The sequence below is a fragment of the Ammospiza caudacuta genome, chromosome 11, assembly GCF_027887145.1.
Source record: "Ammospiza caudacuta isolate bAmmCau1 chromosome 11, bAmmCau1.pri, whole genome shotgun sequence".
Taxonomy (NCBI): Eukaryota; Metazoa; Chordata; class Aves; order Passeriformes; family Passerellidae; genus Ammospiza; species Ammospiza caudacuta.
In genome coordinates, this window is record NC_080603.1 from 26756485 (window position 1) to 26781719 (window position 25235).

At 55.5% G+C, this 25235-nt stretch overlaps 1 protein-coding gene across 1 annotated transcript; it reads right to left on the bottom strand.

Annotated features, from left to right (window-relative positions):
• Positions 1-6207: 6207 nt before the first annotated feature.
• TIPARP (TCDD inducible poly(ADP-ribose) polymerase) lies at positions 6208-21977 on the bottom strand. Its single transcript, XM_058812394.1, has 6 exons — positions 21786-21977; positions 18927-19924; positions 10800-10968; positions 9757-9938; positions 6952-7227; positions 6208-6795 (listed from the first exon to the last, which is right to left on the bottom strand). Exons 2-6 carry the CDS (start codon positions 19859-19861, stop codon positions 6348-6350), a joined length of 2010 nt encoding a protein of 669 aa, XP_058668377.1. The 5' UTR covers positions 19862-19924; positions 21786-21977; the 3' UTR covers positions 6208-6347.
• Between the last annotated feature and the right edge of the window lie 3258 nt (positions 21978-25235).

The window sequence follows — 25235 nt, forward strand, 5'->3', positions numbered from 1 at the left end:
CTGAGAGTCAGGGAATGAATCCTGCCTGTTCCTGCTCACATCCCTGAGAGTCAGGGAATGAATCCTGCCTTTTCCCTGTTTGTATCCCTGAGAGTCAGGGAATGAATCCTGCCTGTTCCTGCTCACATCCCTGAGAGTCAGGGAATGAATCCTGCCTTTTCCCTGTTTGTATCCCTGAGAGTCAGGGAATGAATCCTGCCTGTTCCTGCTCACATCCCTGAGAGTCAGGGAGATGGATCCTGCCCGTTCCCTGTTTGTATCCCTGAGATTCAGGGAGATGGATCCTGCCTGTTCCCTGTTTGTATCCCTGAGATTCAGGGAGATGGATCCTGCCCGTTCCCTGTTTGTATCCCTGAGATTCAGGGAGATGGATCCTGCCTGTTCCCTGTTTGTATCCCTGAGAGTCAGGGAGATGGATCCTGCCTTTTCCCTGTTTGTATCCCTGAGAGTCAGGGAATGAATCCTGCCTTTTCCCTGCTCGCATCCTGGCATGGGAGATGATGAGGATTTGGAGGCACCACTGTGTCCCAGTCTGCTCTGGGAGCTGCTCTGGGAATCCCATCCCAGGCAGGAATTCCCAATTCCCAATGTCCCACCCATCCCTGCCCTCTGGCACTGGGAGCCATTCCCTGTGTGCTGTCCCTCCATCCCTGTCCCCAGTCCCTCTGCAGCTCTCCTGGAGCCCCTGCAGGCCCTGCCAGGGCTCTGAGCTCTCCTGGAGCTGCTCCTGCCCAGGTGAGCCCCCCCGGGTGTCCCAGCCTGGTTCCACTCTTGGCCTCCTCTTACCTCACCCCTGCAGCCCCACAGCATCTCCAGGCCAGGACACACAGGGTGCCCTGAATGCAAACCAATATTCCTCCTTTCCCTGCTTTGCTGCCTGCAGTAATTATTGCTCTTTGTGCACTACAATGGCCTCTGGAACATGGTACAAATGTGAGCACTAGAAACACTTGTGTGGTTCTATCAGACCGTTCTGAAATGTGCTTCCCATGCCTAATGCTCTGAAAAATGGGCAGGAATGAGTCAGAAAGCACCTGGAACATCTCTGTCAGCAGGAGACTTGTGAGCTCAGCAGATCCCAGCTGAGATTATCTGGAGGAGGCATCAGTGGTGCCTTGGCCTCGGAGCTGCATCCGAGTGAAAGGCAGAGCCCTTTGCTCTGCCTGTGCAAACACGGAGCTCATGGGAAACAAACAGCAACCTGATTCCATAGTGGTATTTACTGCAGCACTTCCCTGTGCTGTCCTTCCTGTGACCCAGCTGAGGGGTCTGGGGTGGCTCTCAATGAACACCCGGCCTGGGGCAGCAGCAGGGCAGCCAGGCTGGGCAGGGCCTGGGGAAACCTGCTCTGGGGGAGAGCTGAGGTGGGAACAGCCAGGAACTGCCCCAGCATCGGGGATGGACTAACAGAGAGGCTGGGCCACGAGCTGGGCAGCACATCCATCCTCTGCCATCCAGAACCATGGAATGGTTTGGGTTGGGAGGGACCTTAAATCCCATCCCACCTCTCCTGCCACTGGGGACCCCTTCCACTGTCCCAGGCTGCTCCCAGCCCCTCCAGCCTGGCCTGGGCACTGGCAGGGATGCAGGGCAGCCCCTGTGCATGATCTCCCCAGAGTGAGGAGCACTGCAGGGATGCAGGGCAGCCCCAGAGAGGGGAGCACTGCAGGGATGCAGGGCAGCCCCAGAGAGGGGAGCACTGCAGGGATGACGCCCCAGCCCCTGTGCATGATCTCCCCAGAGTGAGGAGCACTGGCAGGGATGCAGGGCAGCCCCAGAGAGGGGAGCACTGCAGGGATGCAGCCCCAGCCCCTGTGCACGATCTCCCCAGGCTCAGCCCATCCCTGAGCAGCTGCAGCCCAGGCTCTGGACGGATCCTGCCCCGTGCAGCCGCACAGGGCTGGGCGAGGCCGGCCCTGCTGAGCTGCAGAGGTACAGGGAGTGCACAGAGTGCACAGACAAACAAACCCCAGTGTGGATCAGCACATGGGAATGTGCTCCTCGTGCACGGGGAGAAGGCAGGAGATGATTTATCACGGGCTAATTACGCATGAGACAACTTGTACCCGGCTGGTTGGACGAGAGGGAGCCCGAAGAAAATTGAGGCAACAACAACCCTTAGGTCAACCTGACATTTGTTGTTGGGTCTGTGGGAAATTATTCTCATAAAAACAGACTTTGTAGCCATAAGAGAAAAATAAATATTAATGCAGAGGATGTGCTGCGATTGTTGGATGGGGATGGAGGAGCCCCAGGGGCAGCCAGAGATGCTCCCTGTGTCCATCCCCCAGTTCTCACTCCAGATTTGCACCTCAAAAGCTACAAATGAAAAGATCCCCGCCCCCAGGCTGAGCAGGGGTTGGTGCTGGCATCACGAGGCTCTGGTGTGCTGTGCTCTGTGCCACCCATGACTCAGCCCCTCATGGGGACCAAATTCCCCTGCAGCAGAAGGAAACGCAGGGCCAGGCTGTGCCCATCCTGCTGTGACACCGGGGCACCCTGGCCTTGTCTCACTCTGCTTCCCCAGCAGAAAGCAAAGGGATTTTTTTCCCAGGCAAAACCCTGGTGTGCTATGGGAGAGGCACAAAAATCCCATGGAAGCCCTGGCAGAGCCACCCATCCCTGGCATCCTGCTCCCAAGAACCCTCTCACTGCACCCATTTATGGTCCCATCACTCATCTCCAGCCCCTGTCCCACAGCCCCTGCCCCAAGCCTGGAGGTCACACACCCAGGAGCTGGGAGTGTCATCCTGGGCCACCACAATCCTGCATTTAAAGGAGATTTCACCCCTCACAGGGACATTGCTGTGCTTGGAGGCTGAGCAGGAGCTGGGCAGGCTCAATGCAGCCCTGAGGGACCTGGTGTGACCTCAGAGCTGACCCTGCTTTGAGCAGGATGTTGGTTCAGACAAGGCTCCTTCACTCAAAAGACACCTCCCCAGGAACCTTCCCCTCCACTGCCTGCACCTTCCTTGGAGCCACTTCCCCAAACAGCCCCACAGAGCTCTGTCCAGCAGCCCAGGCGGAGGGCACAGGAACATCTCCAGGGTCATTCTCTGGTGAAATCCCACAGCTGGACAGCCCCAGGATCACCAGAACAAACCTCAGGCAGGACAGAGCACTGTGGGTGCCCCTGGCCAGGGTGACTGGCCCAGGAGCAGCGTTTGTGCCCTGTGGGCAGGGGGCACAGCCTGGCTGTTCCCATTCACGGGCAGGGGGCACAGTCTGGCTGTTCCCATTCACGGGCAGGGGGCACAGCCTGGCTGTTCCCATTCACGGGCAGGGGGCACAGCCTGGCTGTTCCCATTCACGGGCAGGGGGCACAGTCTGGCTGTTCCCATTCACGGGCAGGGGGCACAGCCTGGCTGTTCCCATTCACGGGCAGGGGGCACAGCCTGGCTGTTCCCATTCACGGGCAGGGGTCACAGTCTGGCTGTTCCCATTCACGGGCAGGGGGCACGGTCTGGCTGTTCCCATTTGTGGGCAGGGGGCACAGCCTGGCTGTTCCCATTCACGGGCAGGGGGCACGGTCTGGCTGTGCCCATTCACGGGCAGGGGGCACAGCCTGGCTGTTCCCGAGCACCTTGGGGCTGCTGACACTCGAGAGGCTGCTGCAGGAACAGCTCCTGCCCTTCTGCCCAGCTCCCAAATCAGCTCGTGCTCAGGCTGTTCCTTCCTCCCGGCCTCTGGGGCACCTTTATCCCGCTGTCCAGAACAGGCTGTTTCCTGACACATCCCAGGCAGGCACTGACCGCGCAGGGCTGACCTCACCCCTCACTGGCACCGCCTCGGCTGCTGTCTCCCTGGCCTGGCAGTCCCCCCATGCAGGGTCCCCAGGCAGTCACCGGAGCCCCCCGGGGACCCCCACGGGAACAGCAGCATCACTCGTGGCCCGGCCAGCCCAGCCGGTCCCTCTCGGCCAGGTCACCACCGGTGCCACCCCCACAGGGCCACCAGGTCCCCGACGGGCTTTTCCCAGTGCCGGCCTTGCCCAAAGGTGTGTCACCAACCCGGCAGTGACACAGCGAGATCCTTATCGCAAACACTCCTTTGTCACCAGGTCCATCCTTCCCCCGGTGACAGCACGGGAAGCCGGGCAGGGGGCACGGGCAGGACTGACCCCAAAAGGGCTGGGGGCTCCCCGGGCCGGGACAGGGCAGGGGGCTGGAGCCGGGCGCCACTGCCCCATCCCCGCCCTTCGTCACCCGAGCCGGCACAAACAGAGCCAGGAGCGGGGACATCCCCTGGCAGAGCCGGGGTCGGGCCCGTTCTGTGCCAGCGTCCCTCTCAGGGACAGGGTTTGGGACCGGGCGATGTCTTCAGGGTCCCTCTCGGGCAGGATTTGGGACCGGGCGATGTCTCAGGTCCCTGCCCAGGTGTCCCTCGAGCAAACGGTGCCACGGCCGGCTCACACGGGAGGCAATTAACAATTAACGTGATTAGGGGCACGCTCTGCCCCTGCCAGCTCTGCCCCAGCGCCCCTGCCCACGGAGCGATCCCACAAATCCCCCATGGACGATGGGGATCACCAGCGCTCGGCTGGCCGGGCACTGCGGTGACGGTGACACGGGACAGGGACACGGGGACACGGCTGTGGCCCGGGCCAGGCTCAGGCGGCCCAGAAGGGACCCCAGGCCGTGTGACCGAGGCGGAGCCGCCGGGGCTCAGCCCTGCAGGGTGGCTCAGACACTCCGCACGTTGGCAAGGAAACACCATAAATATTTTTGTGCATTGTCAGCGGCGCCTCCCTCCCATCCCACAGCGCCAGGGAAGGTGGGGAGGGAAGGGAAGGGAAGGTTGGGGCAGACCCTCCCAGGGAGTATCCCCAGGCACTGTCGAGGAGAAGCACCCAGAAAGGCAAAACCCCATTACAACATCCAAGGACAAGCACTGCTGCCTGCCTGCCTGTGGGAAGTGCAGAGGAGAGGGTGTCCCCACTCGGGGGGAGCGGCTGTGCCACCTCCCACTCCCGTCCTGCTCGTGCCCGGCCCAGCCTCGAGCGAGGAACGACTCAACACAACCCCACAGAACAGCCACCCTCATTCCGAGGCTTTGGCTCTGAAGTCAACCCAAAATCTCCATTCTGGAGCCACCAAGCCCCAATGCAGAACCCACCAGTGCCACAGCTTGGACACCCCCAGCCCGGCGGTGACCCCGCTGTCCTGAGGCAGCCCCCAGCCCTCCCTGGCCCCGGTACCTTCCTGCAGCCGTCCCGTGGGATGTGAGCCGTGGTCAGGAACAGGAGCAGCTCCACGCTGCCCATCCCTGCTGGAGCTCCCACTCTCCGTGCTGGTGTCTCCACCCTCCATGGGAACTCCCCAGATCGGGGTCACTGCATCCACCTGGGGGTGCCTCCCCTTCTGCTCACCTGCAGCTGAGCCCAGGCAAGGAGAGACCCAGAGGAGAGGAACCAGCACTGGGGTATTGGTGGGAGCAGGGAATTCTCTGCCACGGCAAAAACAGGCTTCCCTGAGGCCCCAGGAAGCTGACAGGAGCAGGGCACAGCTGGGTTTGGGGAGACCCCAGCACACAGAGCCTGAGGGTCCCTCCCCATCCCCTGAGCCCCACAGGAGCTCCCCAAGGGCAGCGCGGGCTCCCAGGCACACCTGTGCTTCTGCAGGAGCCTTCACAGGGACACACAATCCCTGGAAAAGGTCCTAGTGAGGACAGGACACCTCAGGTACATCCAAACCACAGGCCTGGAGGTGAAAATTACAGTGGTTTGGGAGGGGAGAGACCTTGGAGCCCATCCTGCACCGGCAGGGACACCAACAAGTGACAGACTGTGTGTCCCTGCTCCTGCTGGGAAGCCATCCCAGGTTTTAAACCCTCCCCCAGACCATGCTGTTCTCTTCTTGATTTTCCTTGAATTTAGAAAATGATCTGTTTGTGTTGTCCTGTTCAATAATGCAAAATATGAGCAGGGGGTAGCTTTGTGATCTCTCCCCCAGTCTCTCTGAAATATGATCACAAGAAGTCGTAGTTGGGGGAATGTGTGATTTAATATCCTTGGGATGAGATGTGGTTCTGAGTCCCTAGAAAGGGCCATACTGAAATGTTGAGATCAGGGTGTGACAGGCACAGAACACCATGAAATGACAACCACAGACACGTTCTGAAACATGAATATTTACTAACATAAATAAACAGTGTTTTATAACAAAAGGCACAGATTTCCAACTATAAACAATGGAAAAATATGTACAATTTCCACATAGGGAATCAACCAGCAAGTGCACAGTTGGTCACCTCAGTGACCTTCCTTCCAAGTCATTTCACCAGTTGGGAAGTGTCCAGGTTTTACCTCCCCACACAGAGAGGTTTGGGGCAGGGAGCAGCACAGGCTGTCAGATGGACACGGTGCTGCTGACCTCCTCGTACTGGATGATGAAGTAGGGGTAGCTCTGGTCGTCGTTGAAGATGACAAAGATCTGGGGCTCGAAGTAATTGTCCACGCAGGAGTCGTACAGGTCGCTGGTGATGCTGCCGGGCTCCACGGGCGGCGGCCGCCTCATGGTGTGGTTGCCCACCGTGTACCTGCCCGTGAGCACCTTGGCCAGGAACATGAAGTGCACGCCCTTGGGGGAGCGCTTGGAGAAGTTGTGCGAGTAGCTGGCCTTCCTGGCAAAGTAGCTGCCCTGGCCGAACATGGTGGCGTGCTTGCCGCACACCCGCGGGTCGAAGTTGTGCTTGCAGATCCCGTCCACCACGTCCTGCGACGTGCCGTGGAACAGGTGCCGCTCGTTCATGATCCTGTCCAGCCCTGACATCTTCTTGGACATGTACTCCTTTTTCCTGGAACACAGAATGGCAGTGAAGGTGAGCGTTCGCTGCAGGTCCCATCACGGCATCACCCTCTGGGAGAGCTCAGCTGTGAGGGGAGATGCAAATCCCTCTTATAAAATCCCTTCTCTAGGAATATCCATTATTAAAGAACTGCAATTCTCTTACCTTTTATATTTCTCCCAAAGGAACTGGTTCTGCACTCGCAGGATTTTTAAAATCCTGTATTTGGTCTCTGGCACAGTCTTGTGGAACAGGTTGTAAATGGTTCTGTAGCTTTTGTCTTCCTTCAGAACAGGCACTTGGATGAAGTCCTGAGCTGGATCCATTCCAATCCAGGTCTCGGGGTAGAAGCTGGGACAGGTGACAGCAGCTGGGGACAGGTCGTGTGCAGCAGCAGGGTTGGAGCACGGCGAGGGCAGGGCAGAGCTGCCACCCAGGGTCCTGGGAGGGACAAAGGTTGTGCTCAGACACCCTCAGCAGCCTCCAGCCAGCCCCAGTTCATCCCCAGCAGGGCTGGAAAGCCTCTAAAAACCATGGGAGTGTCCAAGGCCACGCTGGACAGGGCTTGGAGCACCCTGGGACGGTGGGAAGTGCCTGCCTGTGGCAGGGGGTGGCACTGGATGGGGTTTAAGGCCCCTTCCCAAACAGGAAGATTTTCACAGCCATTTACACAGAGGTGGATTTGCATTTGCAGCTGGTTATTTTCCTGCCCCTCCTCTGGGAAGGCTGCCTGGAGAACAGGCGGGGCTGAGGGAGGGAGCTGTGGCCAAGAAGCCCCACGGATACCAGGAAAAACCCTTGGAAAACCCAGCAAGGGAGACCAGCAGGACCCTGCTCCTACCCCTGTGCAATCCCCACACTCTGGCAGCTGCTGAACTGAGAGAGGTGCCCTTGGTGTCCCTGCTCCCCTGATCCCACCTGAGAGAGCAGCCCTTACTCAGCGAGTAACTCCTCACTCCCTGGACTGTCCCTCCTGTGCCAAGGGCACCAGTGGGACCCTGTGGCACCTGCAGGGCCCTGGCTCACAGCAGCACAGCCCCTGCAGCTGCAGCAACACGTGGGGCCAGCTCCAAAGTCCACCAGGGAGGATTTTCCCAAAGCATTTCTCTGGAAAAGCTGCCAACCCTTCAGTGCCCCGGGGCAGGAGAGAGCCTGGCTGGGCCAGCCCAGGGTGGAGCTGCTCTCCAAACCCCACAGATGGCCAGGAACCAAACCAAACCCAAGGAAAAGCACTGGGAGGGGGAGTTGAGTGGAAAAAGGTCTATTTTTAAATCAACACATGGAAAGCTGTGACAGCCCTCCCACTTTTCAGGGCAGAAACACTCTCTGAGTGTTCTCTGGCTGTTCCCTCCTGCTCCAGGCCAAGGCCAGGATTCCCTTCATTTGCATGGATTTGACTCAACTCCAAGTTCTTCTCACTGGTTATTAACAGCTGAGCACAAACCCAGAAACTTGTTCTACAAATTGCTAATAAAATAGCAATCCAATACCAAAGTGGGCATTTGTTTTTAATTTGGTTTTTCCTCTTTGATGGGCAAATGGATAAAAAAAATATTCCTGTAGGGCCTCACTCACACTGGACTGGAAGAGCAAGCAGAGATTGCCAGTAAATCATGGATTAATGAGGAAGAATCAAATCCAATAAAAATCCTGCTATCTCCTGTTGTACTTTGTTCAGTTCTTCTGACTAGTGTAAAATATTTATGTTATTTATTCTACAGGGGAAGCCACTAAAAAGTCAACATTTTTCATTCCTATTCAAGGATTCTTTTGCAATTCTAGAACAGATTTAAGCAGGTGGGAGGTGAGGGAAAGAACAAATCTCAGGTAGCATCATGTGGGAAGTGGAGGCAACACTGTCTCCTGAAGGATAGATCCCATAAATATTTAAAATACTTTTGTTCTTGCCAAGAATCCATGTTTTTAAGTGAGCTTTATAAGGTCTTTGGATAAATAAAGTCAGAATGAAGTTTGGTGCAGAACAGAATCTCAGATTTTAGCCTGTAGGTTTGGTAGCTGGCACAGACAGTTCTGGTCAATCCCTCACGAGTGTAGAGCCCTCAAGGTCCAACAAAATTAGCTGGGAATTAGTTGGGAATTGCATAATTTTAGCAGTGATAAAATAGGAGCCCTGAAATCCTCATTTTTCATTAGGATGAGAAGCAGGACTGCTCTAAACAGCAAGTCCACTGGTGTTTTACTGGCACCCTCCAGTTTCTCTCTGATAACCTGGGGTTTCCTTCCTGTAAAACCCTCAATCTAAAAAACCCTCAATCTAAAAACACCTCCATCTAAAAAACCCTTTAATCTAAAAACACCTCCATCTAAAAAACCCTCAATCTAAAAACACCTGCCAGCCCACGTGTGCTGAGGCTGTGACCAAACCCCAGAGGGGTGAGGGCTCTGTGAGCACACCCTGTGCCCCCATTGAACCAGCAGGGGATGGGTTGGGCTGGCAGGACCCCCAGCCCCATCCAGAGCCACCCCTGCCATGGCAGGGACACCTCCCACAGCCCAGGATGCTGGAAAATGGACAGGAATTGGGCATCGCCCACAAGGTACATCACACATTTCAACAAGGAGTTCTCAGATAAATGTTCCTTTGGAGAGTGGCAGAAGGAGAAAAAACTGCCAGCATGACCCAGATTTTGGGTTCCTGTTCCCATTTCCCACCCAACAGTGCCTGTTCCCTGTCACAGCCCAGGAACACAACTCCCCCATCCAGCCCCACATGGAGAGCAGTGGGAATGGCTCAGTTTGGGGACACTGCAGGAAGGGCAGTGGGAATGGCTCAGTTTGGGGACACTGCAGGAAGGGCAGTGGGAATGGCCCACTTTGGGGATACCTACTGCAGGAAGGGCAGTGGGAATGGCTCAGTTTGGGGACACTGCAGGAAGGGCAGTGGGAATGGCTCAGTTTGGGGACACTGCAGGAAGGGCAGTGGGAATGGCCCACTTTGGGGATACCTACTGCAGGAAGGGCATGAGCAGCAGGCAGGAGCGCAGCAGGGGCCTCCTCTTGATCTCCCTGCGGAAGCAGGAGTTCTGCTGGAAGCCATCCTTGATGTTGAGGATGTACTGGTTGTGCCAGGTGATGAAGCGCACCTCGCGCAGCCCGCGGCAGCTCGCCTCCTCAATCAGCCTCACCACGGGCTGCAGGGGAAATGGAGGGGAAAGGGGGGGGGGAAACAGGGGGGAAATGGGGAGAAAAGGGGGGAAAACACAGGGGGGAAATGGGGAGAAAACGAGGGGGAAATGGGGGTAAAATGGGGAGGAAATGGGGGGAAAAACAGGGATAAAAACAAGGAGAAAAGAGGGAAGACGGGGAAAACACGAGGGGAAAATGGGGGGAAACCAGGGGGAAACCAGGGGAGAAAGGAGGGGAAAACAGTGAAGAGAAAAGTACATGTGAGAATCCACACGCTCCAAAATTCATATTCCTGTTCCACCCTGCACAAACCCAGATCTCCTCGCAGCTCAAACACCCTCACTGTGTTATTTGGGGTATTTCTGCCCAACTCTCTGCAGGTCTTACACTCAGGAGTTATTTCTGGGACTGCCATCACTGATGAGGTTTCATTGCAAACATCAGCCCAGGGGCTCCACCCCACAGCTCGGGCACTGCATGTCCTGCCTCAGCAGAGCTCTGGGGACTGGGAAATCAATTAAAAACTGCCAAGGTAAATGGAGGTGCTGTTCTGAAGGCTGCAGAAGCTGTCCCACTGCCATAACACCAAATCGGGCTCCAGAAGAGCTTCCTTGGTGCTGCCACAAGCTGGTTTGCTCCCCAGAGGTACAGACTGGCCAGCCCTGATGTCTCTGATGCTTTCAGGGTGATTCAAGTCACAGGATCACAGAACCACAACCCAGGCCAGCAGAGCTGTCCCTCCACTGCTTTCCCAGTTCACCACTGACTCCTCATCCTCACAGGATCCCCAGATCCCCTCCCTGAGCGTGTGCAGAGGAACCAGGCTGACCATGATGGATCAGCAGCAGCACTGGGAAGGGCCATACCTCGGAGTACTCCCTCCAGCCAAAGTGGTCCCTGCAGAAGTACTTCCACACCGTGTAGCAGTTGGAGCTGGAGCTGGGGCAGGACGCTGTGGACAGGCGCCGCATTTGGTCGAACTCTGAGCTTTCATAAAACTTCATAAGGTTCAGATCCACCCAGCACTCCTGGCCCCTGGGGAAACAGGAGAAACAGACAATTCTCACCTTTTGTATGCCATTAAACACATGGTTTTCAGCACAGAGGGACAAAACCCCAAACCCAGCAGCTGTCTGAGGTGTGGAATCCCAAAATGGTTTGGGTTGGAGGGAGCCTAAATCCCATACAGTGACACCCCTGGGACACCTTCCACTGCCCCAGGTGCTCCCAGCCCCAGTGTCCAAGCTGGCCTTGGGCACTGCCAGGGATGCAGGGGCAGCCACAGCTGTGCCAGGACCTGCCCACCTTCCCAGGAAACAATTCCTGCCCAATATCTCATCCAGCCCAGCCCTCAGGCAGTTTAAAGCCTTCTCCTTGTCCTGGCACTAAGTGCCCTTGTTAAAGGACCCACAGAGACTCGAGAGGTGAGAACAAATTTCTGAAGAATTTCTCCTCACCAACTCACCAAATAAAGGTCTCTATTTATAAAATAAAGCAGTTCAGTGGAACTGTTTGCACAGCGAGAACGAGCACGTTGAACTCTCAGAAGAACAGAGCACACAACCCAAATTTGGTGCTGCAGAACAGCACAATTCAAAATAAAACTCCACGAGCTCTCAACAGCAGAATGTGACCCCACTAATAAGTTTCATTTTCTCTGTTCCCTAAATGTAAGAAATAACAGAAGGTGTAAACTTTGCAGGACACTGGACTGAGATAGTTCCAAGTTAAAACACCGATAGATTTTTTCAGCCTGGTGCAGCCAAAACAAGGATATCTGGGCTCTCCCTTCCACCCTTCTGCAGAACTGCAGCCCGGTCTGTGAATCCCCCAGATTCACAGGACAAACACTGTCCAGAGGTCACGTACACAGAGATGAGCAGAGCAATCAGTTGGTGAGGGCTCTGGCAGGAGGACGTGTGGTTTGCAGCTCCGCTCCGCGTTCGGGGACGTGGCGCCAGTTACCGCAAACAGGCTCAGAAAAACAGAAACGCTGCGAGCAGCAGGGCCCGGCAGGAAACGAGAGCTGCTCCCAGCACAACAGCTGTGAGACACAGCACGGCTCAGAGCCCAGCTCCCTGCCTGCTGAAACTGCTGAGCTTCTCTCTCTGACTCAACCAGTTCCTCCCTGCACCAGCAACAACCTGGCGGCCCCAGGGGCTTCAAAGGGCCCCCGAGGCACCAGAAGCTTTTGTGCTCAGGGCAAGGCAGGCACTGACACTTCTGGTGACACCAAGGCAGCAGCAGATCTTATCTCCTTGTGCACTCGATGGAAGCTGCAGGGGAAGGACTCTCCCACAGATGGGCACAGCTTTGGGTGGGGGCCTGAGTGTTTAAACTCCTGCATGAAACCAAACATCACTTAAAGGATAATGGCTTCAAAAGACCATGGAAATCACAGATTTGGTTAAGTTGGAAAAGCTCCCACAGAGTCCAACCATCCCCAGCAGTGCCAAGGCCACCACTGCCCCATGTCCCCAAGTGCCACCTCCCCAGGGCTGTCAAACCCCTCCAGGGATGGGGCTCCACCAGGCAGCCTGTGCCAGGGCTGGGCACCCAACCAAGAGTGTAATTTGGAAGCGCAGGTACTGAAATAGCAACAGCAGAGCTCAGACAGCAGAGCCAATGTGCTCCCATGGAAAGGCACAGCAGGAGGAAAGGCCAGGGAACACTCCCAGGGGATGTTCATCAGCTGCTCCTCCCAGCACAGCAGCGGGAGCACAGCAGGAACCAGCACTGGGCTGTGCCAGGCCCACAGGAACCTCTGCAGCAGGGCAGGAGCACAAACAACCCCTCTGAGCCTGATCTTATCAGGGCCTCTCAGTTCCAGCCCCAGAGAGGGGCACCAGAGCCAGGGCAGCACGTGAGTTTCAGGTTCTGCTGCATCTGCCCTCTCATCGAGTCATGCTGCTCTCTGTGGTGACCCTGGGCCACGTGGGAGGTGACACCTCACCCTGGGGAAAGATGCTGCAGACATTTCCCTCTCTGCTCAAAGGCTCTGTCCTCAGGGGACAAAAGAACCCAAAAGCAGTGACTTTGCTGCTTTTCCTGGGATTATTTTTTCCAAGGCTGGAGAGACTGTTTTCCCCTGCCTTTACAGTTGGTGACTGGGGTGCTTGCAAGAGCAATCTTCTGGAATTTTCACAGCCAGGGGGGCAGCTTGTGAACCTGAAACAACTGCTGACACACTGGCCTGCATATGTGTGTGTGTGTGTACATGGTACAGCTTGGATGAATGCCTGGCAGGGATATAATAATAATAATAATAGTAGTAATAATAATAATGTAACCCCCCCAGCTCTGGATCAGGAAGTCCTTGAGGCAGGGCTGCTGGAGGAGAAGAGGCTGTACCAGAAGTTGTTTGTTCTTCCCAGGCACCCACTCCTGGCCACTCCTGAACACAAGATCCTGGGTCAGGGGGGCCTGGGGTGTAGGCACGGGTAAGTTCTCAAACTCCACAGCAATGAGGATGTTGAACACATGCCCCTCTCCCAAGGATTGCACAGGCACCCTGTTTCCTAATTCCAACCCCAGCCTTTTGCAGGGAAGCACAAACAGAGTATCCTGTGCTTGCTGGGCTCCAGGGGCTCTGAGCTGCTCGGGATGTGGATGTGTTTGGGATGGGGATGTGTTTGGGATGGGGATGTGTTTCGGAGGGGTTGCTTTGTTTGTTTCATTGGTAAATTGGTAGAAGATGCTCCAGGCAAGGGTGGGACTCGATGACCTTTAAGGGTCCTTTCTAACCTAAACTATTGGTGTTTTAGAGGAGCACAAGCACAGCTCTGAGTGGCTGCAGAGCTGCTACACACAGGGACCCTGAAGCTCCCCCAGTGCCACAGGCAGGGACACCGGGACACCTCCCACTGTCCCAGCTGCTCCAGCCTGGCCCCGGGCACTGCCAGGGACCCAGGGCCTGCCCACTCTCCCAGGGAGGAATTCCCTTCCAGCATCCCCCCTATCTCTGCCTTCTGGCAGTGGAAATCCATTCCCCTTGTCCTGTCATTCCAGGCTTTTCCTGAAAATGAATGCTCCCCATCACACCTTCCAAAACCAACTTCCCCAAAGAAACCACTCCTGTGTACACATGACTACAGGAATCAGATTCCCAATTATTACTCATCCCTCAGGAAGGAAGCTCCGGATCACTGCTGCTGCTGAGCACAGCATTGTCACAGCCCTTTGTGTCCCTGGGTCCTGGCAGGGCAGGGCTGGGCTGTCACAGCACCGAGCCTGCTGCCTCACCTGGGAGCAGCTCCTGAGAGCAAACCCTGATCTGTGTCAGGAGGAGCTGCTTTATGGCCAGGACAGCCTGACCTGAGCCAGGTGACAGCTGTTCCCCAAAGTGCAATCTGTTTATTGACAGGAAACAAGAGCAGGGATGGCAGTGATTGCTGCCTCCTCGGCTCAGGGCCTCCCTGCCTTTGTACAGCTCCAAGCCAATTAGCTCCATTTCATATGGAAATGGTGCTGCGAACTGCAGCAAAGAGAAACCCACACAGCACAAGGCAAACGCTTCCAAAAGCTCTTCACAGGAGTTTCATTCGGGGCTCTCTGCCTTGCATTCCTGCTGGAAAGGAATGAAAAGCAGCTCCCAGCCACTCAGAGGGTATAGCCAAGAACCTCCCCCAAACCCAGACACAGGGACTCTCAGCTGGTTTCCCATCTCCCCGTTATCACTAACACATGCCTTATCTCACACGCTGTGGCTCTGTGTGAATTACACGGAAAACTTCTGAAATTTAACTGTTTGATGGGCCAGGGACCTGCAGAATCCCCACACAGCTGCTGCCCTCAGGCTGTGGCTCTGCCCCTCTCTGGCAGGGCCCCAGGCCAGGCTGGACAGGGCTGGAACAGCCTGGCACAGGGGGAGGCGTCCCTGCCAGGGCAGGGGTGGCACTGGCTGGGCTTTCGGGTCTTTTCCAAGCCAAAGCACACTGTGATTCCATGATTCCATCCTGAAATGCCTGCCCCGTGCTCTGTATGATTCTAACACGTCAGGCACATTCTGTCAGCACCGGAGGAGCAGCCGTCCCACACACAGAGGAATGAAGGAAAACCAGTTTCCTGTACATTTTGTTGTGTCCGTGCCTCTCCTTCCCCGTCCCTTCACATGCCCCTGATAACTGCGGTGGAACACTCTGTATTTACAGAGCCATGGAAGCACTGGGGTTGGAAAAGCCCTCCAGGAACACCGAGTCCAGCCCGGCCCAGAGCACGGAGTGCCACGTTCATCATTGCGGGGACACCTCCAGGCATGGGCACTCCAAACCGCCCTGCACAGACCCTTCCTGTGCCTGGCCACCCCACCCAGGAGAAATTCCTGCTGGTGCCCGAGCTGAACCTTCCCAGCACAGCTCGAGTTTCCTCCTGTGCTGTCATTTCCTGGCTTCACCCGAGGGCCGGGGTGAGCACAGGGACACAGCTCCCAGCAGGACCCGTCCCCCTGCAGAGCCACCTGCTCTCCCCACTGCAGCCACCCCACTCTGGCCTCCCTCCCAGCTGCAAGGAGCCATCCCATAAACTCACAGAAATTACGGGAAAAATAAAGAAAAAGGATAGAAATCAAAGCAACAGCAAGAAGCTGCTGTGTCAGGCGAGTTGGGAGCCCTTTGTGCCAAGAGGAAAAGTGGAATTTTCAGCCAAAGCAGGGGGAACTGATGGGTCAGGAACTGCAGAGTTGTTTTAAACAAATCCTGCTGTAATCTCTAATGCTGCTGCTTGTTTTGAAAAGCAATGTGTGCATGATGGGACAGGTGTGTGTGTGTGGGGAAACCTGCTCAGCTCCTCAGCCAAGTATTTCCTCTTAGCAAAGAGCATCTTAAAATATCCCAACGTGGGCATCTCCTGCTGGAAAGCAGCACTTGGCACTGCTCTCTCTTTGCTGAAAGCTGGAACTTCTCCCAGGGCCTCTCCTCACATCCATGAAGAAAACTGAGGGCTTCTAATTACTTTAACCTGCTTGAGTTGATGTTCCCCCATTTGTTTAGATAGCTTGGTATGTGGCTCGACATACTTGGCAGACTCAAGAATACAAAAAACACATAAGTAATTTATGATACTGGTTTGAGGCCAAACTGCAAGAAGCAGCTGAAGGAGTTGCATTACAAAGTAACTAAACAAGGTTTGCCACTCCTCTGAGATCACATTCCCTTAGGTGAGAGGCAACAACTTAATGTGTATTTTACATTACTCATCTCAATAACTTATCTCCATCGTTACTCATCCCAATAATGAAGAGGAAGGAAGGTTTATATAAATAGCTCCTTGAAGAACACCCTAATTTAGAGCTCATTCCCTAATTGAGCTGATGGCCAACACTTTGTGGAGGGGCCCATCTCCCTGGGGGCAGCTGCGGTGCCAGGACCATTGCCATCAGCACAGCCCAGAGCTGTGGGACACGGAGCAGCACAAACAGCAGCCTGGCCGGGCAGGCACAGTGCTGAGCAGGCGTTTCCTCGGGCTGCCAGGGAGCAGACAGGCCTGCAAAGCTCGTCTGACCACGATAGCAGATTAATGGCTTTAACAAATAATGCTGGAACCATGGGACGTGGCGCTGGCGGGGCACGGGCACAGGGACACGGCACAGGGACACTGGGCTCAGGGACACTGGCACCAGCCTGAGTGACCACCAGGGACCTGCGGCTCCGCACACCTTGCCAGGTGCTCCCCACAAGGTGATGTTGCATAAGAAGCAGCTGGTGATGCACACTAAACTATTGTTACCTCCCACCTCAAAACCTGGCTTAAAACCTGGCTTAAAACCTTGGCAAGCCAAAGATGCAAGGAGGATCAGACTCAAAGCTTGGAATCAGAAGCTCTGGTCTTAAATAGAGCTTCACTCCAAAGGTCTCACTGACACATATCCAGCCATGCAGCTCTTCTAAGGTTGGAGGGGATGTTAACCATCAGCTGATGCCAGCCCTGCCATGGCAGGGACACCTTCCATTGTCCCAGCTGCTCCAGCCTGGCCTGGGGCACTGCCCACCCTCCAGGGAGGGATTTCTCCCCAGCAGCCAGTGTGAATGTGCAGTATGGCAGAACCCCTCAGCCAGGCCAGGTCAGCACCCCAGGCTCCGAGGGCAGGGTCCCACCCGGCCGTGGCCAGCCCAGGCTGCTCCTGTCCCCTCCCTCCCGCTCAGGGAACGTCCTGTCCCTGGCACACACCTGTCCACACACCTGTCCCCGCTGGATCAGACAGGCAGAGATCCATGTGCCACCGCCCCAGCAGGCTGGGACCTGCAGAGCCAGGGCAGGGAGATGGCACTGCACAGCAGCCTCCCAGCCCGGGGTGACCAAGCCATGACCAAGCACCGTGTCCTTTCCATTCACCATCCCCAAGTCCATCCTTCAGGACACAGAGCTCACGTGCACTGATGGATTCGCTGACACAACTTCTAAAAGAAAACCATTTGCTCATTTACACAGAATTCAAAGTTAAATCATTAATGGGCTTGTCTCTGGCTGTGCTGTTTTGTTTTCAGAAATAATTTCTAACACTTGGAAAACAGAAGTTCCTCTGTTGTAAAATAGAGCAAATTTTATCTGTCATGCACTTAGAAGATTTTTCAATTTTTATTAAAGACTGGCACATTTCTTCAAGACAATTCTATAAAATGTAGTTGTTCCCTACTACATATCCTACTTCATTTTCATTTTCAGTGTGGGATATCCATATTCTGATATTGCCATCACTAAAAGGGCCCTGGCACAGGGTGCCCAGAGCAGCTGTGGCTGCCCCTGCATCCCTGGCAGTGCCCAGGGATGGACACTGGGCCTGGGAGCCCCTGGGACAGTGGAAAGTGCCCATGGCAGGGGTGGCACTGTGTGATCTTTAAGGTCCCTTCCAACCCAAACCAGTCTATGACAAAGGTTGAATTCAGTGTCTAATCCAACATCAAACTCGGTGAAAATAAAGACTCACACTGACTTTAAGCACTAGATTTGGTCTGGTGCCAAATGAGAAATCTCAGCTTAATAAATGAAAATAAAATATTGAGAAAGCAGGGATATACTTTCTTCAGGAACTGAAAGGAAGAAGAAGCAGTGAACAGAACCCCCACGGATTCAGGTGGCAAAGGCAGTGTGAAGTTCTCACTCCAGAAATGTCACTTTGAACTGGAGTTGTGCCAGCCTGGCAAACTTCTCCTCTCTTATCTGCCCTGCCACAACTGCACCACACATTTCCTCCAAAAAAAAAACCAAACCAAGCCAGTCTGCACCCTGCACTAACTGCACCCTGCAAACACCACTGTTCCCCACTGCTCCTCACACTGGAACCTGCAGGGGAGAAGCTGAAGAAGCTTTAGCTCTCGGGGTGCAGGAGCCCACACAGGTCACACAACCACATCAACAGCTGCTGGCTAATTTTAGAAAATGAGTCAATAAACAAGCTCTGAACAGGGAAAACAATAACTTCAATAACTGCTTTAACAGTGATGATCAGCATTTCTGAGCGTGTGGCTCAGGCTGCTCACAGGGAATGAGCTGGAACATCCCCATTTACTGACAGTGATGTGACCCTTCCCAAGGACCCTGCAGAGCTGCCCCGTGCTTTTCTGCTGGGGATGGAAGGATGCAGGCTGTGCTCACAGTGACACACAGCAACTGCTCTGTCATCCCTGTCCCCAGCGCTGCTAAGGCTTTCATGCTGCCACTTTGTCCAACACAGAGGAAACACTAATTAGGAACGGCAAGAACAAGCACAGCATTCCGCAACAGTCTCTGGATTCCTACAGAGCTGAAGTTTTCTTATTTCACACACTCCAAGTCCTCCAGCTTCAAAGAACACATTCCAGATGCTAAATAACAATTTTACAAGTGTACAAAAATTTTTTGTCCAGTTAAACTTGTTGGATATTAATCAAGAAACATTGTGCCAGAGTTTATAACATGCTTGGATGTTTATAACATGCATATAAGTACCAGGGAAAAAAAGGCACATCCTGTTATATTTCTGCACCCTTCCCAGCAAGGGAGTAAATCCAGTTACCTACCGATACTTGACTTTGATCTTGTCATTGTCAGGGTTGCAGTAAAGCCTCTCCAGGTGCTCCTGGGAGTCGTTGGTCACACTTTGCCACCTCTGGGTTGCTGTCCTCCTCACCTGCCAGTGATAGGGCAGCACCGTGTGGTGCTTGGGACAATCACTGCCATAAACACAAGTGCCCTGGAGAAAATCCACACAGATTTCAATCCCGTCCTCCTGGTGGGTGTGATACTGCAGCTGGTTCAACAGCTCAAACACCAGGTCAAGGGAAGCCTCTTCGCTTTTGTCCTGGAATATCCCAGCACTGAATTTATTGCTTGGGGTCAAGTTGTATTGCATTGGACAGCTGTTCTCCTGGAGGAAGCCAGATGTGTAGCTTTCCAGAACCTTGTCAGGGAACAAAGGACAAGCTGCACCATCACCAGCACTTGGGTGCAAAGGATGATCCTGGAATGATTCATTACCATTATCAGCAGCAGTTCCAGGAGTTTCTGGGGAGAAACCTTGCTCTCCTGACTGCACGTCCTGCTCAGGATGCCCGGGGGAAGGACGGGCTCCTGGCAGCTGACCCTGCACATCTGGAGCTGCTGGCATCAGCACAGTCACATTATTTTCTGTCTGAGGGCAAGAGGTACCGAGGTCCAGAGTCTTTTTCACAGCAGGTTCACATAAATCCCCGTGGCCACCCCGCTGGCCTCGGGGCACAAAGACCCTGTCCAAGGCCCCAGCTCCCAGCAGGCTGGTGAAGATGGGCCGCAGAGCCCGCAGAGTTTGTGTGTCCAGTCTCTTCTGCACTTGCTGCTTCTTCTTGAAGCAAGGCTTCACCGGGGGGATCTTCTCAGCCAGCCTCACCTGGGGAGGAAAGTCCTCGGAAGGAGAGCACTTCATGGCTGGGCAGGGAGCCTGGGGCACCACGCACGCCGGCTGCGCCTCGGTGTCCATCGGACACACGCTCTGCTCTCTCCAAATCGCTTCCAAACGTCCCAGAGCCTCCCAGGAACCAACCTAGGGCAGAAAGGAAAACAAGACAGTTAATCTCTCTAATTGCTCATGGTTGACACGAACAAGATCACCCCTGGAGAGGATTTTGAGCCAGCAGCAGCAAACTCCTCCCCTCGCTGTGACTGCGGGTAGCCCTTAGGCACGTAAAGCATGAAAACAGCCAAAGTCAGGCTAATTAATCCCAAACCCACACTGCTCCTCTCCCCGCACATGCAGGCTCTGAGACACTCCGGCACGCACACGCATCCCCCGAGGGTGGGCAGGAGAGAAAGGGGGATGGTCCGACGCCTCCTCCCTGTCAGGATGTTCAACAAACGGGAGCGCCTGGCTTCGCTCTATCCCACAAAGAGAACACGACAGCGCTGATTCCTGTGCCTCCCTCACACGCGGACCTGAGCAGCATGAGACACGTCCCCCCCCGCATTTCAGACATTCCTGCACCACTTCCTCTCCCACCGGAGGAGCAAACCTACACGTTCCCGTTCCGCTGCCATGTGTCCTCCCTCGTGTCACCTCCCACGGCCCGGCGGAACCGAACGGCACCGCTGGCAGCCGAGAGCCAGGGCCGGCTTCCCAGGGAGGGCAGCGTGCCACCCTGCCGGGGCTCCCGGGACCGCTCCCAGCCCGGCCCTGCCGGGGCTCCGGGGATCTCTCCCAGCCCAGCCCTGCCCTGTCCCCGCCCTGTGGCACCCGCCGTGACACACCGGCTCCTCTCGCCACGCCGGGCACCAGGAATTAAAACTGGGCAGGGAAGCAAACAGAAAGGTGATGGTTACTCAGGAACCGAGAAAGGCATTGCTTGCACGCTGCAGAATTGTGTTCTTTTAAAGCACAAATAAGCACTGTGTCTCGCACGTCACCAAAAGCAAGTGCTATGCCTTTTAATCAGGAATCCTGTAATATTTGATTACATTTAATTAAGCCTTCTTCAATCTCGCATGCAGGCTCAATGCTCAGAGTGGAGCACATTAAGGATTACTTCCTGGATAAATGCATTCCGAGCAAAGTTACTCCTCACTTCAAAACAAAATCCAAAACATCAGAGAAAATTTGGCAATAATCTCTTACTACTGATGATTTGCCCTGGAAAATTTCTCATTGAGCCTTCGGTATTTTGGAACATTCATTTATAATGCTTTCCCATTTCCCTGGGAAACAGCAGGTTAGTATTGCCAGGAAAAAGAAAAAAAAAAAAGTGCCTCTCCAGTTTTCCTATTTTTAGATTAAATTTAATGCAACTGGTATATCTGTTTGGCAGTTAACCCCAAAGTCATCGGCGTATCTGTTATTCTTCCACAGACACCAGGCAATTCCTCCAAAGCACCAAAGGCACCTTCAGGTAACTCCAAAGGTTTAAAAATCCTCGACTCCGGAGAGAATGAGACGTTCCCGTAGTTGCAGCCCAGGTCTCCCTGCCCTGGCGAGGAGCGAGAGGATCCCTGCAGCGCCAAGGTGCTGAGCAAGTGACTTCTGATCTCCTCCAGCCATACCTTCGCTGCCATTTCAACATTCATATTCCTCGCTCGACCAGCATTTAAGTTTGGCTGCTATTTTTACAGCAGCGCCTCGGTGAGCAGAGCCGGATCCCCCACCGGCTCTAAAAATAAAGCGGCGGAAGGCCGAGGCTCAGCCCCGCCGCAGCAGCAGCAGAGCGGGAGCGCTCCCGCAGCGATGCTCCCGCCGCAGCCGCCGCTCTCCGGCCGGGGCTCGCTCCCCGAGCGCTCGCCATGGCCCGCGAGCCGCCCCTCAGCACACAGAGCCGCTCCGCCGGTCGGACGCGCTGCAACAACCAACAATGGACGCGGGGCCCAGGCACAGACCCCGAGCGCGGCCGAGCTGCCGGGCAGCCTCAGCTGGGACCTACCGGCGCGGCTCCCTCGGCGCTGCTGCCGCCTCCTGACCCAAATCCACGGTAACTCCAGAGCGAGATCACTTTTCAGGCGCGGGGAGCTGCAGCGAACGCGGCGGGCGGTGCCGGCACACCGTGCCCGCGGCCGGTGCGGGTCAGCACCGCCGTGTCCGCACCGAGGGCCGCGTGTGCCCGCACATCCCGCCCTGCCTCGCCCGGCTCCCCCGGCTCGCTGCGCCGCCCGTTTAAATAGCGCTGCCAAGGAGCCGCGAGGGCAGCGGGCCGGGGCGGAGCGCGGGCGGGCAGGGCCGGTTCCCCGCCCCGGGGCCGGTCCCCCCGCGGCGCCGGCCAGGCTGCAGCACGCCCCGCGCCGGTGTCAGCGGCCAGAACCGAAAGCGCCGCCCGAGGCCGTTCCCGAGAGCGATAGGACGAGAGGCCCCTTCGCGTTTCATTTATCACGCACCGAGCGTTTCGTTTCGGGCCGGCGGGAGGGAGCGATGTCCCCGAGCGCGGCGCTGCGTGCGTGGGGCTCGCACGCGAGCCGGGACGGGCCCGGAACGAGCCGTGTCAGCCCGGGCGCTCCAGTCACGCAGCACGCAGGAACACACCGTGCTCCCTCACGGAAGGCGAGCACGGCACCCTGAGCCTCCCGCGCCGCCGAGCTCCCCAGCCGCGCTAATTAATGAGTAAGAGACAAACAGGGAGCCCGTCCCGGAACAAAGTCACCCTGACTCACTCGGTGCACCCACACGCAGCCCCTGGCACGGCGCTGCCCCGATCGAGGCTGTGCTCTGCCGGTGACACACTCCGGAAAAGCGAGCGTGGAGTGGAACAGGTTTCCCGGAGAGGCTGTGCCTGCCCCAGCCCGGAAAGTGCTCAAGGCCAGGCTGGACGCGGCTTGGAGCAAACAGGTCTGCAGAAGGTGTCCCTGCCCATGGCAGGGAGGTGGAACGAGACCGGTTTTAAGGTCCTTTCCCAGCCCAAGCCGCGCTGTGATAACGCACCGGAGGCAGCTCCTGTTTGTTTACAGAGTGTTTTATAGGTGGGATCGGTGAAGAGCAGCCAGCCTGCCGGTGTCCCAGCCGTGGCCGTGCTGTCCCCGCCTGGCTGTACGTGTGCGGGAGCACGGCCGGTTCAGCTGTCCGTGCCGGCCTGGCATGCTTCCCTGCTGAATCACTGCCTGCTCCCCGAGAAACCCCAGCGGGGCACGGCCAGCGCTCACACGGACACCAGCCACAGCCGATGCGCCCACAGCACTAACAACGGCCAGATAAGATAACTCAGAAAGGAGGCAATAACTTCAGAATGTAACGCTGGTGTTGATGACACGTTTTGTATCATCAGCCCTGAGAGTCTCTGACCCCATCCCTGGAAACGTCCGAGGCCAGGTTGGATGGGGCTTGGAGCAACCTGACCTTTGGAAGGTGTCCCTGCCCAGGGCAGGGGCTGGATCGAGATGAGCTTTAAGGTCCTTCCGTCCCAAACCACTCTGGGCTCCCTCCCACAACTCGTGTTCTTGTTTTCTTTCTAAAGCCAGTCTTTCATTCCTTGTGCGCAGTGACTTTATGAAATTAGGCACACAGAAAACAAAGGCAGCTGGAAGGAAACTTGTTTTAAGGTGGCACAAACTGTACAGCACAGTTGGAAAATACTGCACAGCTGCATTTAGAGTGCAGGTAGGATATGCCATTTCCCCAACAAATTACAGAAATGGAGCTCCATAGAATCACAGACTTTCTGGGGTTGGGAATGACCTCAAAGCCCATCCAGTCCCACCCTCCACTGTCCCAGGCTGCTCCAAGCCCGGTCCAACCTGGCTTTGGACTTCCAGGGATGCGGCAGCCACAGCTTCTCCATGCCAGGGCCTCCCCACCCTCAGAGGGGAGAATTTTATCCAATCTAAACCTACTCTTTGTCAGTCTGAAGCCATTCCCCCTTGTCCTGTCCTTCCATGTCCTTGTAAATAGTCCCTCTCCAATGCAGCTGGAGAGAGAATGACTCAAGAGAGGCTGAGTAAAGGTGGCATCTATATCTGCAGGAGCTGAAAACAAATTATCATCTATAAATTAATTGAGCTCTTGAGTGTCTGAAGCATCAGACAGAGCCTCCCAGTCTGTCTGGACTGGAGCGTTCCGAGCAGGGTGCCTGGGATGTGTCACATCCTCGTTCAGGGAGAAGGAGCTGCTCACACACACTTGTATTTATGTGCCACCACCAGAACAGAAATTACCACTTTGGAATAGCTCCCTTCACGCATGAGCTATAAATAAGAGGCACATATGGCTGATCTGCACACTGGGATGGGCACAGCTCCCGCTGCATCGGGGCCGGGAGGATGGAACCAGGCAAAGACAGAGGCTGCAATAACCATCTTTCCCCAAACAAATATGTAATTAAAGGAAACACAGCACACCAGACCCTCGGACACACATTTCTGAGGCCACCTCACACAAATATAGAAAGAAACTCTGACCACCATGAAAGCATGATCTCATCTTTAAATACATGTTTAAATCTTAAGCAAGAGAAAGAAAGCTTTAATTATTTCTTTCAGATGGTAAACGGCCCCAGCTGAATACAGCAATTTACAACTCTGACTTGCAAATACAGGATAATCAGTATGCACACTTGGATTCGCTGATGAAAAGAGGGGAAACATCTGACTTAAATGTTTGTGATAAAACAACAAAGCACTCAGGCTCCAACACATTTTTTTCTAATGACAGAACTCCTTTTCCACCTCAACTCTTGCACAATGAACATTCTTCACTTCCTAGAACACATCCCAGCACAGGAAAGTTCATTGTCCTTTCTAGCGTTTCACACAAGGCAACAAACAGCACCGTGCTGACAACTAACAAAGGGATCATAGAATGGTTTGGGTGGCAAAGACCTCAAATCTCACCTCATTCCCACCCCAGCCACGGCAGGGACACCTCCCATTGTGCCAGGGTGTTCCAAGCTCACCCAGCCTGGCCTTGGGCACTGCCAGGGATGCAGGGGCAGCCCCAGCTGCTCTGGGAATCCCATCCCAGCCAGGAATCCCCAATTCCCAATGTCCCACCCATCGCTGCCCTCTGGCACTGGGAGCCATTCCCTGTGTGCTGTCCCTCCATCCCTGTCCCCAGTCCCTCTGCAGCTCTCCTGGAGCCCCTGCAGGCCCTGCCAGGGCTCTGAGCTCTCCTGGAGCTGCTCCTGTCCAGGTGAGCCCCCCCGGGTGTCCCAGCCTGGCTCCAGAGGGGCTGCAGCCCCCGGGGCATCTCCTTGGCCTCCTCTGGCCTCTCTCCAGCAGCTCCTGATGTTGTTCCCCAGATCTGGGGCAGCTCTGCAGGTGGGGTCTCACCTGAGTGGGGCAGAATTTCCCCTCCCCTGCTGCCCACGCTGGGGCTCAGCCCAGGGCATGGGGCAGGGAAGGTTCTGAGCCAGGTCAGGTCATGTGGAGCTCCCAAATTCAAATCCTCAGGG